At 38.6% G+C, this 15,179-nt stretch overlaps 1 protein-coding gene across 5 annotated transcripts in view; it reads right to left on the reverse strand.

Annotated features, from left to right (window-relative positions):
• Positions 1–3,572: 3,572 nt before the first annotated feature.
• SLC25A14 (solute carrier family 25 member 14) overlaps positions 3,573–15,179 on the reverse strand; it is a 29,561-nt gene continuing 17,954 nt past the window's right edge. For 2 of the 5 annotated variants that reach the window (XM_014792793.2, XM_087427066.1), the window contains exons 7-10: positions 12,395–12,519; positions 11,471–11,606; positions 4,968–5,048; positions 3,573–4,025 (exon numbers count right to left, since the gene is read on the reverse strand). In XM_014792793.2, coding sequence (XP_014648279.1) covers positions 3,984–4,025; positions 4,968–5,048; positions 11,471–11,606; positions 12,395–12,519 — 384 coding nt within the window. In that variant the 3' untranslated portion in view covers positions 3,573–3,983. The other 3 variants (XR_015550541.1, XM_087427064.1, XM_087427063.1) reach the window with 3 other exon arrangements.

Genomic DNA, 15,179 nt, shown 5'->3' on the forward strand with positions numbered 1-15,179 from the left:
AATCCTCACCTCTGCTCTCTTTCTCTCTTACAGCCCATACCCTATCCCCTAGCAAGTCATTATTTGCTCTTTCCCAAAACATAGGAATTTCAAATACTTCTCACAGCCTCCACTGCTACTACCCTCATCCAAGCCACCATCACTTCTTGTTTGAATCATCACATTAGACTCCAGGCACACTCTCCTCTCAGGACCTTTGCATTTGCTTTAACTCTAGATTGGCTCCTTCTCTCACCTCCTATAGACTTCATTCAAATATGGCTTCCTCAGTGTGTGATCCTACCTCAATACTCCCCACCTCTCTTCCTGTTTCATTTTCCTATAAAGCATTTATCACCATCCAATATACTGTATATTTTACTCGTTAATCTTTTTATTATGTCTTCCTTCTGTAGACTATATGCTCCATGAGGCAAGGATATTTGTTGAATGAATGAATGAATGAATGAATGAATAGATAATCAGTTAAAAAGACTAGATGCATTTCCCCTAGCATCTCTACTTTCCCTTAACAACCTCTTCTTTATCCACCACCTCAGCGTTAGTAATTCAAAATTCAATTTAATTCCATTTAAATCTCATAGTATTTGAATCTTTGGTATATTTTAGGCATTTTATCAGATTTTTGGATACAGATCAATTCATTTATTCATTTCACAAATATTTACTAAGTATACATAACTGTGCTAGGCACTGAGAACATAGCAGTAAACAAGACTGACAGAATCCCTATTTTTATGGAGCTTGCAGACTGATGAGAAATATAGATATTAATCAAATAATAACACAAATATAATATGTAGTTATTAAATACATGGTATAAGAAATTATAATGAGGAAAGTTATTTAGATTGGTGGAGAGGAAATCAATGAAAGGTTTCTCTGAAGGGATAACATTTAAGCTGAGGTGAATGAAAGCCAATTTCCAATATATATAAATCCTTCAAAAAACTATCTTTCAGCCTATGCCATTGTGAAAAAATGGCTTCCTTTTTGCTCATCTATTTGGGAATGAGTAGGCTGTCTGACTGGTGTAGTAGTCTTAAAAATAAATATAAACAAGATACCACTACACACCTATAGGAATGGCCAAAATCCAAAACACTGACAACACCAAAAGCTGGCGAGGATGTGAAGAAACAGGAACTCCCATTCACTGCTGGTGGGAATGCAAAAACGGTACAGCCACTTTGGAATACAGTTTGGCAGTTTCTTACAAAACTAAACATACTATTACCATACAATCTAGCAATTGCACTCCTTGGTATTCACCCAAATAAGCTGAAAACTTGTGTCCACACAAAAACCTGCACAAGAATGTTTATAGCGGCTTTATTCATAAATGCCAAAACTTGGAAGCAACCAAGATGTCCTTCAGTAGGTAAGTGGATAAATATACTGTGGTAGATCCAAAAGAAAAAAAAAAAAAGAAAATGAGCTATAAAGCCATGAAAAGACATGGAAGAACCTTAAGTGCATATTTCTAAGTGAAAGAAGCCAATCTGAAAAGGCTATGTACCGTATGATTCCAACTATACAACACTCTGGAAAAGGCAAAATCATAGAGACAGTAAAAGGATCAGTGGATTCCAGGGATTAGCAGAGGGGGAAGAATGAATAGGCAGAGCACAGAGGATTTTTAGGACAATAAAACAATTCTGTATGATACTATAATGGTGGATACATGTCATTATACATTTGTCAAAACCCATAGAGAGCCAGCCCTGATGGCCTAGTGGTGACAGTTCGGCGTGCTCCACTTTGGCGGCCTGGGTTCAGTTCCCAGGTGCGGAACCACACCACCCATCTGTCAGTAGCCACGCTGTGGTGGCGGCTCACACAGAAGAACTAGAAGGACCTACAGCTAGAATATACAACTACGTACTGGGGCTTTGGGGAAGGAGAAAAAAGAGAGGAAGATTGGCAACAGATGTTAGCTCAGCACGAATCTTTCCCAGCAAAAAAAAAAAAAAAAAATTTACATTTATATTTGTTAAAAAAAAAAACATAGAATGTATAACACCAAGAGTGAACCCTAATGCAAATGACGGTTTTGGGGTGACAATGATGTGGCGATGTAGATTCACTGAGTGTAACAAATGAACCACTCTGGTGAGAATTTTGATGGGGGGGAAGCTGTATGTATACGGAGGCAGGGAGTGTATGGGAAATCTCTGTACCTTCTGCACAATTTTACTGTGAACCTAAAACTTCTCTAAAAAATAAAGTCTATGAAAATTAATTTTAAAAAGGTAGTACTTCAGACTGATGGTTAAGAAGGCACTTTAGACTGACAGTTAAGAAGGCACTGTGGGATGGCATAAGGAGACAGGGAAGAAATTATAACTAAGTGCTAGCCTCAAATACACCACAATCTGGCTATGTGACTTAGGACAAATTTTCTTAGTTTTTCTGGACACTTTTTTATCTACCTGTACATAAAGGGGAGTAGATTTCAGTGGGTCTTAACCTTTTTTGGGTTGCTACCCTCCAGGCTACGCTGCACACTAGGGTTATCTTTCTAAAAAATAAGCTGGTTATGTGATTCCCCTATTTTAAACTTCCTTTGCCTGCCCCCTCCCTCCAGGATAAAAGTCAAACTCTTTCTTAGGAAATATAGAGACCCTTCGTAATTTGACCCTTTTGGCCACACTATTCTTATTTCCTTTCATTCTAGCCCACCCTTCTTTACAAGAGCTTCTCAAAGAGTAGTCTAAGGACCACTTGCGTCAAGTGCCTGTGACAAGGCAAATCCCTTTGCCCCAAATAAGTTAGGATCTCAGGTGATGGGATGCAAGAATCTACATTTTCACAAGATCTCCAGGCAAGTCTGCCTCATGTGGTATTTGAAAACCACTGCCCTACATTTCAGCCACACTAAACTTTCCCCCATTCCCCTGCCTGGAACATTCTTCCTCTACTATGAAGCCTTTGGCCAATCCCCTAGGTAACTGGCTGTTCTCTCCTCTGTGCTTCTACAGCACTTTGTTCATCTTTCACATAGTACTTAGAACCTGCTATAATTATCTACTTACATATCTGTTTCTCCCACTATAATGTGAGCTTGAAAACAGTGATTATGTCTTACTCGTTTTTATATTCCCAGCATCTGGGACACAATAGGCACACAATAAATGTTTACTGAACAAATGAACAAATGGATAAAAATGAAGAACTAAACTATTCTTTCCACAAATATCTGAGTGCCTACAATGTGCTAGACACTGTTCTAATACAAGAAAGCAGCCAGAACTTTTTGCCAGTAAGATGATTAGAACTCTAGACTCAGGTTTCTATTTTAAGCCTCTTAGCATTTTATCTCTAGAAACTTCCAAATGAGCCTCTTGTTTGTTTATTCATGCTTAGGAAAGAACGATTTGCCTGATGTTTACAAGTGAGTGGCATCATGACAATAAATGGCAGTGGGAAAGCACATGCACTCAGTCTACTCCCATAAATGTGCTTTAAAAGTCCAGACTCAATTTCACAGTCACCTACTCTTTATCACTTCTGGAGAATGTAACTTAAAGAGTTGGCAAAGAAGAAAACAGTAAATGAAGACAAAGCCAAAGTGATTCTGTCAATAATTACTTTAATGAGAACCAAGGTCTATAACATACATAGCAGTAACTGCCCTGGCCTATGCCTTCTGCTCTAGCCCGAGTCTGGGGCTAACCAACTACATTTAATCCACATTTGAAAAGAAGGCCATTTTGAATGTCATCCATCAGTATCCATCTTCACAGAAGATACCAATCTGGGGCCAGAGTCTCAATTTTAACACTTCCTCTCAGGGAAAAGTTAACATGGTAACACAAACACATGAACAATTTTGAACCATCCTATCGTTCTTCCATCAGGAGGCCCTTGGGAGACCAATGGTTCAGTAAACACAACTTTGTCAAAATACATTAGAACACAGAAATAGGGAAAAGGAAAGAGTAGAAAGATTGGCAGGACTTTGCTCACATATAATTCAGTCCTTAGATTTGAAGCCTCTTGAGTTGCTCGTATGTAATAAAAAACTGAGGAGTAAGTCATGGAAGATCACTGGGTTGATACTAAAAGCCAAACCCAGTTCTAAAATTGTGCATTGCATTCTCTTAAATTGAGGTATTTAGTCTGTACTATTCTAAGCTGCACTTGCTTAAAAATCATTTTTAAAACAATACCTGGCAAATCAAGCATGCGTTGAGTGCCCACTATGTGCCTCTTATGATTGTTGGCATTTAGCAACATAAACCGATTAAAACTCTAACATACTTACAGTCTTAAGGGGCAAACAGGACACAGACACACATACACACACACAAATAACCGAGAACGTCAATAACAACATATCATTCAGTGCTAGAGTAATTGTTACTGACATTAGGTGTTCAGAGCAAGGAAGGAGAGAGATACTGTCTCCCTCAGACTACAGACACCCCAAGGGTAGGGAATTACTTTCCAACCCTGAAATGCTTATCACTATACACACACCACCACAGACAGTATCCAACGCATGGCTCTGCCCATAGGAGGCACTCAAACACAGCTAAAGGAAGGAGATTGACCCATGAGGAAAGAGCCCTACTTGGCTCTGGATTCCTTTGCCCTATGAGTGTTTTCTACCTTATTACTTCCCAACTATCTTGGTCCCATAGTTACAAGTAGGAAATACGGACCACCTCAGCGTGAACTTTCCTGTGGTTCTGAAAAACTTCACAGCCCCTTCTAGATTGGCTGTGTTTGCTATGGTTTTGTTTTAAAGAGGAAACTTTGGCATATCTTTTCTACTCCCTTTAGTTTGTATTAGACTCCAACTGACAGCTGTTTCTCTTAGTTCCATCCTCAATGGTCACTATTAGAATGCTTGAGTTTCTCACTTGCCTAAAGGCTTAGATAATCACATTTTCCTCCCCATAGCCTACAATTACCCGGGAGCTTGAAGCATTCGCTTTCATTCTCGTGTTCTAAAAGGATACAATGATGTTCCAGGGTCCGAGTCGAAGCCAGTTTGGCCAAAATCCTTTATAGAGTGCAAAAAAGCCCTCATGTTTCCACATCTGAGGGAAAGATACAATCAAAAACAGAGTGAATTCCCCTTTTTCTTTACATCTGACAACTACTTTCATTTTAGTACTCATCTTCCATGCCCCTCCCCAACAACTTATGGTTCCATGAATGGTCTTTTTTTGTAAAGACATACATTTTAAATTCATATGTAGTCTAAATCCATCCACCCCCTTATTCAACAAATATTTACTAAGCACGTACCATATACAAGGCACTCTTCTTGATGCTGGAAATATAACAGTAAACAAGAGAGAAGAAGTGTCTATGGTAGCCAGCCTACAAGATGGCCCCCAATGAAAGCCACTGCCAGTTATTCATGCCCTTGTATAGCACCTCCCACAATATATCAGGATTGGTCTGTGTTGCCAATAGAATACAGCAGTAGTGAACTTATGTCACCTCCAATGCTGTTACAAAAGACGTTTTATATATAATAAAACTTCTGCCTCTGCCTTGTTCTCTCTTGGATCGTTCACTCTGGAGGAAGCCAGCTGCCACGTCATGAAGAGAGGAGCACATGGTGAGAATCTAAGGCCTCCAGCCAACAGCCAGAGAGGAACGGAGGCTTCCTGCTAACAGCCACATGGGTGATTTTTGCAGCAGATATCCCAGCACCAGTCAAGCCTTGAGAGGACTGCAGCCATAGCTGACATCTGGACTACAACCTCATGAGAGATCCTAAGATAAAGCCACTCAGCTAAGCTCCTACTGAACTCCTGACCCACAGAAGCTGTGAGAAAATAAATGTCTGTTGTTTTGAGGCACTGAGTTCTGGGGTGATTTGTTACACAGCAAGAGATCATATACAGTCCCTCTTTTCATTGAGTGTATACTCTAGTGGGGCTGACAAATACAAATTGATACATATTACATCCAGAAATGGTAAGTGCTAATAAGAAAACTAAAGCAGGATAAGGGAATAGGGAGTTGGGCAAGTCACTCTCATTCTCTGAGTCTGTTTTATCATTGTAAACTCTGTGTAATGCCATGTCCTACCTCATGTGAATGCTTTGAGGATTACATGAGGAACAATGTGAATTGCTTTGAGTTTTGGTTTCCTGTTTTACACAATTGGGCTCCTACATTCCACACCAACTGAGCGGTTATGAGAATTAAATGACAAATTATGCATACCAAAGGTCATAAACTGGTGGCATCTTCTGAATTCAGCCAGCGGAAACAGTTCATACTTAATCAACAAATATCTATTAAGTAACTCCTGTGTTAGGCATTGTGTTAGACATTGAAAGATGTTAATTTGCTGTTCTACTGCTGAGGTGAAACCCACCACTATACTAAAAAACTGATATATTTGGGTAAGACAATAATATGAGAATCCAGACTTGTAAATATCCCTTATCTCATCCTGTAGATTAAGAACACTAGAGATATTTATCCTTACTAACCATTTTTTTGGAGCAAATAGTAACATAATAAGGGCGCTATTTATGGAAACTTAACGGTAAAATGCTTCCCCCAATAGATCTTCAGCAAATGCTGAAGGTCTTGCACTAAAATTTATATTGGAAAACTGTGAAAATCGGCCAAAATAAAGCCCAGATTCAGATAACTTAGAATCAGAGACTGCTGAGTGACAAGGGATCTTAGAGATACAATCCAACCTCTCACCTGGACTACCACAATAGGCCTCCTAACTGGTCTACAATTTCCATCTAGAAGCCAAAACAATCGTTTAAAATTATAAGTCAGACAGTGTCACTTTCCTGATTAAAGCTCTCCCATGGCTTCCCATTGGATTTCATTCTAACTGCAAATATTCTGCAATGATCTACAGGATCCTACATGATTTTGCCCCTGCCCTTCTCTCCAGTTTCATTCCCTACTACTTTCTCCTTCATTCACCATACTCAGCCATACCAGCCTTCTTTTTAACCTTTGAACATGTCCAGCTAATTCCGAACTCAGGGCCTTTGTGCCTGTTCCCTCTTTATGAAATGCTTTTGTCTCAGATCTTCACAGGGCCACCTTCTTCTCATCTTTTAGACCTCTGCTCAGATGTCACCTCCTTATAGCCTTGTCCTGGCCATCCTAGTTGAAGTAGTTCCCCACCACCCTCACCAAGTCACTATCTCCTTAGCACTTACTTCTATCTAAAACTATACTGTTTCTTATCTGCGTATTTATTGCCTGTCTCCCTCAACTAGAATGTAATGTCCAGGAGAGCAGGGACTATGTTTGTCTTGTTCACCATTACATCCCCACCACCTAACACTGTCTGGCACAGTAAAGTTTCCAATAAATATCTAAATAAATATTTGTTGCACAAATGAACACACAAACATAATGAGGGTCTCCAACACTCCCGTGAGCCATCTGAATCCTTATAAAGCTCCAAAACAGTGACCAGCTTCTTCACAACGTTAGAACTGGGAGGCACGCTTTTGACTTGAGGCAGTTGTGTGAAAACAAATGAACTTCTGTAGATAAACAGAGACAACAGGCTACTTCATGAAGTTATGCAGGTTCATTCATTCAATAAATAATTTGCTGTGGATAAAGTGATAAACAAGATGCACATGGCCCTGCCTTCATGGAACTCAGAGTCTACTGGGGCAGACATTAAAAGCAATTACAATAAAATGTAACAAATGTGAATAAATGTAATAAAGCCATATAACAGAATATTATCCAGCCATAAAAAGGAACAAAATACTGATACATGCTACAATATGGATGAACTTTGAAACGTTATGGTAAGTGAAAGGAGCCTGTTAAAAAGGTCACATATTGTATGATTCCATTTATATGAAATATCCAGAACAGGCAAATCTGCAGGGATAGGAAGTAGATTAGTGTTTTCTTAGGGCTGGGAGAATAGAGGGGTGATAGCTAAAGGGTACAGGGTTTCTTTTTAAGGTCATGAAAATGTTCTAAAATTGACTGTGGTGATAACGGTTGCACATATCTGTGAACATACCAAAAATCACTTAGGTGAGTTTTATGACGTTAGTCCTCAAAAAATATGTTTTTTAAAATATAATAAATGATACGACAGAGGATACACAAAACTATGTACAGATAATCTAGTTCAACAGTCAGGGAAGGCCCTTATGAAATGCTAACGAGATCTGAAGAATGAGTAGGAGCTTGTCAAGTGAAAGGGTATTTAGGGCAAGGTGAGGGGCATCTAAAAAGTATCTGGCACGGGTGAAAACTTGGGAATGAAAGTCTAGCACTAGAAATTGTTCAGTACGTCTGGAATGTAGAAAAAAGGTAGCAGAGATAAGGCTGTAAAAGTAAAAAGGGATCAAATCATATAGAGCCTTGGGTCAATGAGAAGCCACTCAAGGGTTTTAAGATGGAGGTGATAGGATGAGATCTGCAGCTGTTCTTTTCTATGTCAGAGATGAATGCATGACTCCATTCACCAAAGTATCTTGGGACTCTTACAGATGAAATAATAAAGTATGATGCTATTATACATAATGACAATACAGCGCGAAGTCATTTTAAAGAACTTCAATAACAAGTAAGTGAATGAGTGAGTAAATATAAGTACTTAAAGGTGATCGCCAACATGAAAATATGTTTCTGCTGATATAACACAGCATAGCGGTTACAAGCACAAACTTTAGAATCAGATAGACCCTGCTTTAAATCCCAGATCTGCCCACTTATTAGGTGTGTAATCTTGGGTAAATACTTATCTGCTCCGAACCTGGGTTTCCTCATTTATAAAATGGGAAAGATAATACCTTCTCCAAAGGGTTGCTATTAGAGTTAAAGGATATACTATAGTGTCTGGCACACAGTAAGCATTCAGTAAATGCTAGCTATTACTATATTATTTTACCTTCTATCTCTTCTTAGCCAACCCTCTTGAAAGAGTATTTTACACTTGTCTACTTATCCTCACTTCCTATGTGTTTCTCTGTCTCTTCCTATTAGAATTTAATTGTCATTAACTTTTTTGTTAACCAGCCTGGAACAGTACCTGGCACTTAAGACACTTAAACATTTTTGTATTGAATGAATGAATGATTAAACACACTCCTCAATGCACAGCAATCTGGCTTTTGCAAACACCAATCCAGCAAACCACCTCTAGAAAATATTAAATCCAACAGATAATTTGTACTTTTTATACTGGATCTCTCTATTGCATTTGACATTAAATAACTACTCATCCCTTCTTGAAACTTATTATGCCCTTGGCTTCCATAACACTAGGCTCTTCTAAGTTTCCTCATATCTCTTGAACTGTTATCTTTTGGTGTCTTTCCTGGGTTCCTCATCTGCCCAGCCCTTAAAAATTGGTATTCTCCAGAGTTCTTTCCTTGGCCCGGCTCTTCTCAATACACCAGTGATCGTCAAGTGGAAGGGTGAGCATGTCAGAAATACCAAGGGTGTGGGGGGCTTTTGCCAAACTCTACTCCCCAGAGTCTGAGAATCACTGTCTTTTAGAATCACTATTAACAGAGGAGTTTTATAATACCAGTGTGCTGGGAAGGCAAAAAGGTTATGAACTCCTCTACCTGCTCTCCTTGGTCTCCCCCTCCAAAGTTATGAAACACCTGCACACTAATGATTCCCCAGGCTCTTATCTATACCCCTGAAATTTCCCCTGAATTAAGACTAGGATACCCAAATATATCCACCGAATGTTCCTCACACACCTCAAACTAAGTGTCCAAAACTGTGATGTCTCCCACAAAACTTGCTCCACTTCCTGTGATGCCTCTGTCAGTGAATGTCACCACACGGTCATCAAACCCAAAAACCGGGAAGTTATCTTCAACACCTCCTTTCTCCCACACCTTTCCATATCCAGTCAACCCAGTCCTCTTGTCTTTATCAACTAAATTATTCTCAATTCTACATACCCATTACCATGCTCAAGTTCAAGCCCTCATCACTTCTTGCTTAGACTACTATAAGAGCCTTCTAAACAGCTTCCCTATCCTAGGTCGGTGGTTCTCAAAATGTGGTCCCCATGCTAGCAGCATCAGTATTGCCTGGGAACTTGTTAGAAATGCAAATTCTCAGGTCCTCCAGACCTACTAAATCAGAATCTAGTGATGGGGTCTGGCACATTTTAACAAGCCCTCCAGGTCATTCTGATGCACTTTAAAGTTTTACGACCACTGATCCAGGCTTATCCCCTTAGATTAATGGTTTTCAACCTTGGGTGAACATTGCAATCACCTGAGGAGTTTTAAAAATATTGACAGCTGGGTCCTACCCTCAGCGGTTCTGAGTTCATTGGTCTAAGGTAGACACAGAAGCTGTGAAAATTCCCCAGATAATTCCAATGTGCACCTAAGATTAAGAACCACTGCCTTAGATTCAGTCTCCACAAAGCCACAGTGATTTATTTAAAATGCAAATCTGACCTGATTAAAGTCTTTCAATAGCTACCCATCAAGTAAAAAAAAACCTCCAAGCACCTCATCATAGCATTCAGTATCTTTTATAACATAACTAACCCACAGCCACCAACATGAGGAAGGCACCATGGCGCAGAGGTTAAGAATGACAGTTTGAAGCGAAGTGGTATGAGTTGAAATCCCAGCTGTCCGACTGACTAGCTGTGAAACCTTGGGCAGGTTAGTTAATCTCTCAGTGCTTCAGTATCTACCTCATGGGGTAATGGTGAGGATTAAATAAATGAATATGTGTAAGTCTCATTAGGACAGTTCCTGATACACAGTAAAGCCCTCAACAGATGTAACTTATTATTACTCAAGATGCCACCATCTACAGGGAGCCTATCCCAAACTTCCAAATTGGACTAAAATTTCCTCCCACAGATCCCCGAGTTTAACACTCACCAAGCTGTGTTGATTATCTGTTTGTACACATGCAGCACGCTATAATTTCTCTGTACCTTCTAAAAAGGTGCCTGATAGATAAAAGCTGTTAAACTAAACTGATAACAGCAGAGAAACCATATGGCAATATCATATTTTAGTCCCAAATTTGTTTTTTGTAGAAGTATTATCACCAGTGATTATATAATACATTTATGATATTCAGCTTCCTACAAACATAACATAGCAGAAACTTCAAAGCCAAAGTGTGAACAATAGCACAACACTGAACTGAAATTAAGCACCAGATTTTCTATTACAGGGTCTCTGTCTTGTCTGAAGCAGGCAAATGTGGGATATGTTAAGTCCTTTCTATCAATAATTCTACATGGTGCTACTGATAAGTGTCCTACATTCTCAAGCATTCAGATTGGAATAATTACATTAAGGACCACTGTGCATCAGCAGATTGCCAAGGAAACGGCTTTTCTACCTGGGAATGACTCTGAAAGGCTACTAAAAATATACATAACAATTCTTCCATCTTCAGAATGATATGTAGCAACCAAGAATAAGGACTGAAATAAGGTCTGAGACATAAAGAAAACTAAAAATGCAACCCAAGCCCACAGTGTGCATACCTTTAAAATACCATCCAAAGTGCCCTTATAGAGGTCCACATGTCCCACAATTGCCCTCTGGTTCATCATGCGAGTTCGAACCACATCAACTGGATTGGAAGCAAGAGCCCCAGCCAAGCCGCACGTAAAGCTGGAACTAAAGATGAAAAGTTTAAGAAGACAGATTTCCCCCACTTCCACTCCTGCCCACTAAACAGAAATTAGGCCAAACATAAATGTACAATAAGTCAGGCTCATCAGATAAAACCTGCCACTTGCCATTTCATTATAATCTAAAGAGAAAATTTTTCTAAAGAGATACCTTTCAAAAGTTGTCCCCTTCACTTTTCAATTCAAAACTCAGAGAGCCTTTTTCTTTCTTTAAGGGGACAGTTTATAAGTCTAGCAAGATTCCTAAGCAGGAAGTGTCATGCATTATCTATTAGTTATGTAAATTTTTCAAACCACAGCATCATATGCCAAATACATTCGAGTAGTAAAATATAATAAAAGTTGCAAGATAAAGAAAATGTAGGATGAGATTAGCAACAGTGTTCCCCAAAACTGTGGTTTCGTTTCATAGGCCCTACAGAATTTCACCTTTTATTTTTCTGATTCTCATTAAGTTTGCTTTCTGATCCAAATTAACCAAAGCAAATAAGAGATGAGCTTATTGGATATAGAGGCTGAGTGTATGAACAAATGCAAATCCAACAGACATCTGATATGCTGCTGTATTAGACACTGCCCTCAAGTAGCAAAGTGCCCATAGCATCTGGGATCTCTGTACATGTATCAGAAGGCTTGCAGTTCTGGTGATAAGAGAAACAAGGTTATTTAGGCCATACGTACCCATTATCAATTCTACATGAGGACTTCAGTGAAAAATGCTTTTTGTGCTCAAAATACTGGAAATATGGAATGAGCACAACCTACCATACTTACACAAAATGAGTTAAAATTGTGTCTCCCATCACTCCTGACAATATTAAGTGCTTCTTCGTAATATCATAGACTGGTAGCTCTACCCCCACAACGATGGCAGCCCGCTGAGCAGTTGGGACAACACCCTACAAAACATAAGTGATATTAGACACTAAGGAAATACACAGGTAGTGAAATAAGTCTAAAAGCGAACAAAATAGGTTGGGAGTTAAAAAGTGACAGAAAAATCCAAGTCTGAAGTACAGAGGTTACTCTTTCAAATCAATGGTTAATACTGGGACAATTATAAATTCCCAATTCACTTACTGTACTAAAAATATAATCATTGAAGACACTCAAAGCACAAGTGACAAAAGAAAAAAATAGATAAACTGGACTTCATCACAATTAAACATTTTTGTGATTCAAAGGATACCATCAAGAAAGTGAAAAGACAAGCCACACAATGGGAGAAAATATTTGCAAATCATTTATCTAATAAGGGACTAGTATCCAAAATGTATAAAGAAGAGGCTGCCTTTTACATTGTATATTTTTGCCTCCTTTGTCGTAGATTAATTGACCACATACGCGTGGGTTTATTTCTGGGCTCTCTATTTTGTTCCATTCATCTATGTGTCTATTTTTGTGCCACTACCATACTGTTTTGACAGCTACATACAAAAGAATGAAACTGGACCACCTTCTTACACCATATACAAAAATAAATTCAAAACAGATTAAAGACTTAAATGTAAGACCTGAAAGCATAAAACTCTTAGAGAAAAAAAAAAAGGTAGGCAGTAAACTCTTTGACATCAGTCTTAGCAATATTTTTTGAATATGTCTCCTCAGGCAAGGGCAACAAAAGCAAAAATAAACAAATGGAACTACATCAAACTAAAAAGCTTTTGTATGGCAAAGGAAACCATCAACAAAACAGAAAGACAACCTACCAAATGGGAGAAGATGTTTGCAAATGATATATCCAATAAGCGGTTAATATCCAAAATATATAAAGAACTCCTACAACTCAATATAAAAAAACAAACAATCCAATTAAAAAATAGGCAGAGGACCTGAACAGACATTTTCCCAAAGAAAACATACAGATGGCCAACAGGTACATGAAAAGATGCTCAACATCACTAATCATCAGGGAAATGCACATCAAAACCACAATGAGATATCACCTCACACCTATCAGAATGGCTATTATCAAAAAGACAAGAGATAACAAGTGTTGGCAAGGATGCGGAGAAAAGAGAACCCTCGTGCACTGTTGGTGAGAAAGTAAATTGATGTAGCCACTATGAAAAACAGTATGGAGGCTCTTCAAAAAATTAAAAATAGAACTACCACACGATCCAGCAATTCTACTTGTGGGTATATCCAAAGAAAACAAAACACTAATTTGAAAAGATATATGCACCCCATGTTCACTGCAACATTATTTACAATAGCCAAGATATGGAAGCAACTTAAGTGTCCATCGATAGATGAATGGATAAAGAAGATGTGGTATATATATACAATGGAATATTATTCAGCCATAAAAAGAATGAAATCTTGCCATTTGTGACAACATGGATGGACCTAGGGGGTATTATGCTAAGTAAAATAAGTCAGACAGAGAAAAGACAAACCCAGTATGATTTCACTTAAATGTGGAATCTAAAAAACAAAACAGGGCTGGCCCGGTGGCGCAAGCAGTTAAGTGCACGTGCTCCGCTGCAGCGGCCCGGGGTTAGCAGGTTCGGATCCCGGGCACACACCGACACACCACTTGTCAAGCCACGCTGTGGTGGCATCCCATATAAAGTAGAGGAAGATGGGCATGGATGTTAGCCCAGGGCCAGTCTTCCTCAGCAAAAAGAGGAGGATTGGCAGATGTTAGTTCAGAGCCGATCTTCCTCACAAAAAAATAAAAATAAAAAAATATATATAAAAAACAAAACAAATGAACAAACAAAATAAAACAGAAACAGACTCACAGATACAGAGAACAAACTGGTGGTTGACAGAGGGAAGGGGGTGGCGGCACGGGCGAAATAAGTAAAGGAGATTAAGAGATACAAACTTCTAGTCATAAAATAAATAAGTTATGGGGATGTAATGTACAGCATAGGGAACAGTCAATAATCTTGTAATGACTTTGTATGGTGATAGAAGGCAACTAGATATATCATGGTGATCATTTTGTAATGTATAAAAACATTGAATCACTATGTTGTATACCTGAAACTAATATAATATTGTATGTCAATTATACTTCAATAAAAGAAAAAATATATAAAGAATTCTTACAACAATAAAAAGACAAACAAGCCAATTAAAAAATGGGCAAAAGATCGTTAGAATGGCTATAATCACCAAGATAAAAAACAACAAATGTTGGAGAGGATGTGGAGAAACAGGAACTCTCATACACAGCTGGTAGGAATGCAAACTGGTGCAGCCTCTATGGAAAATGGTATGGAGATTCCTAAAAGAATTAAAAATAGAAATACCCTATGATCCAGCTATCCCACTACTGGGAATCTATCCAACAAACCTGAAATCAACAATCCAAAGAGGCTTATGCACCCCTATGTTCATTGCAGTATCATTCACTATAGTCAAGAAGTGGAAGCAACCTAACTGTCCCTCGACTGATGATTGGATCAAGAAAATGTGGTATATATATATATATATATATACAATGGAATACTATTCAGCCATAAAAAAGACAAAATTGTCCCATTTGCAACAATATGGATGGGCCTGGATGGTATTATGTTAAGTGAAATAAGCCAGAAAGAGAAAG

The sequence above is a fragment of the Ceratotherium simum genome, chromosome X, assembly GCF_057802395.1.
Source record: "Ceratotherium simum simum isolate JZ-2026a chromosome X, ASM5780239v1, whole genome shotgun sequence".
NCBI lineage: Eukaryota > Metazoa > Chordata > Mammalia > Perissodactyla > Rhinocerotidae > Ceratotherium > Ceratotherium simum.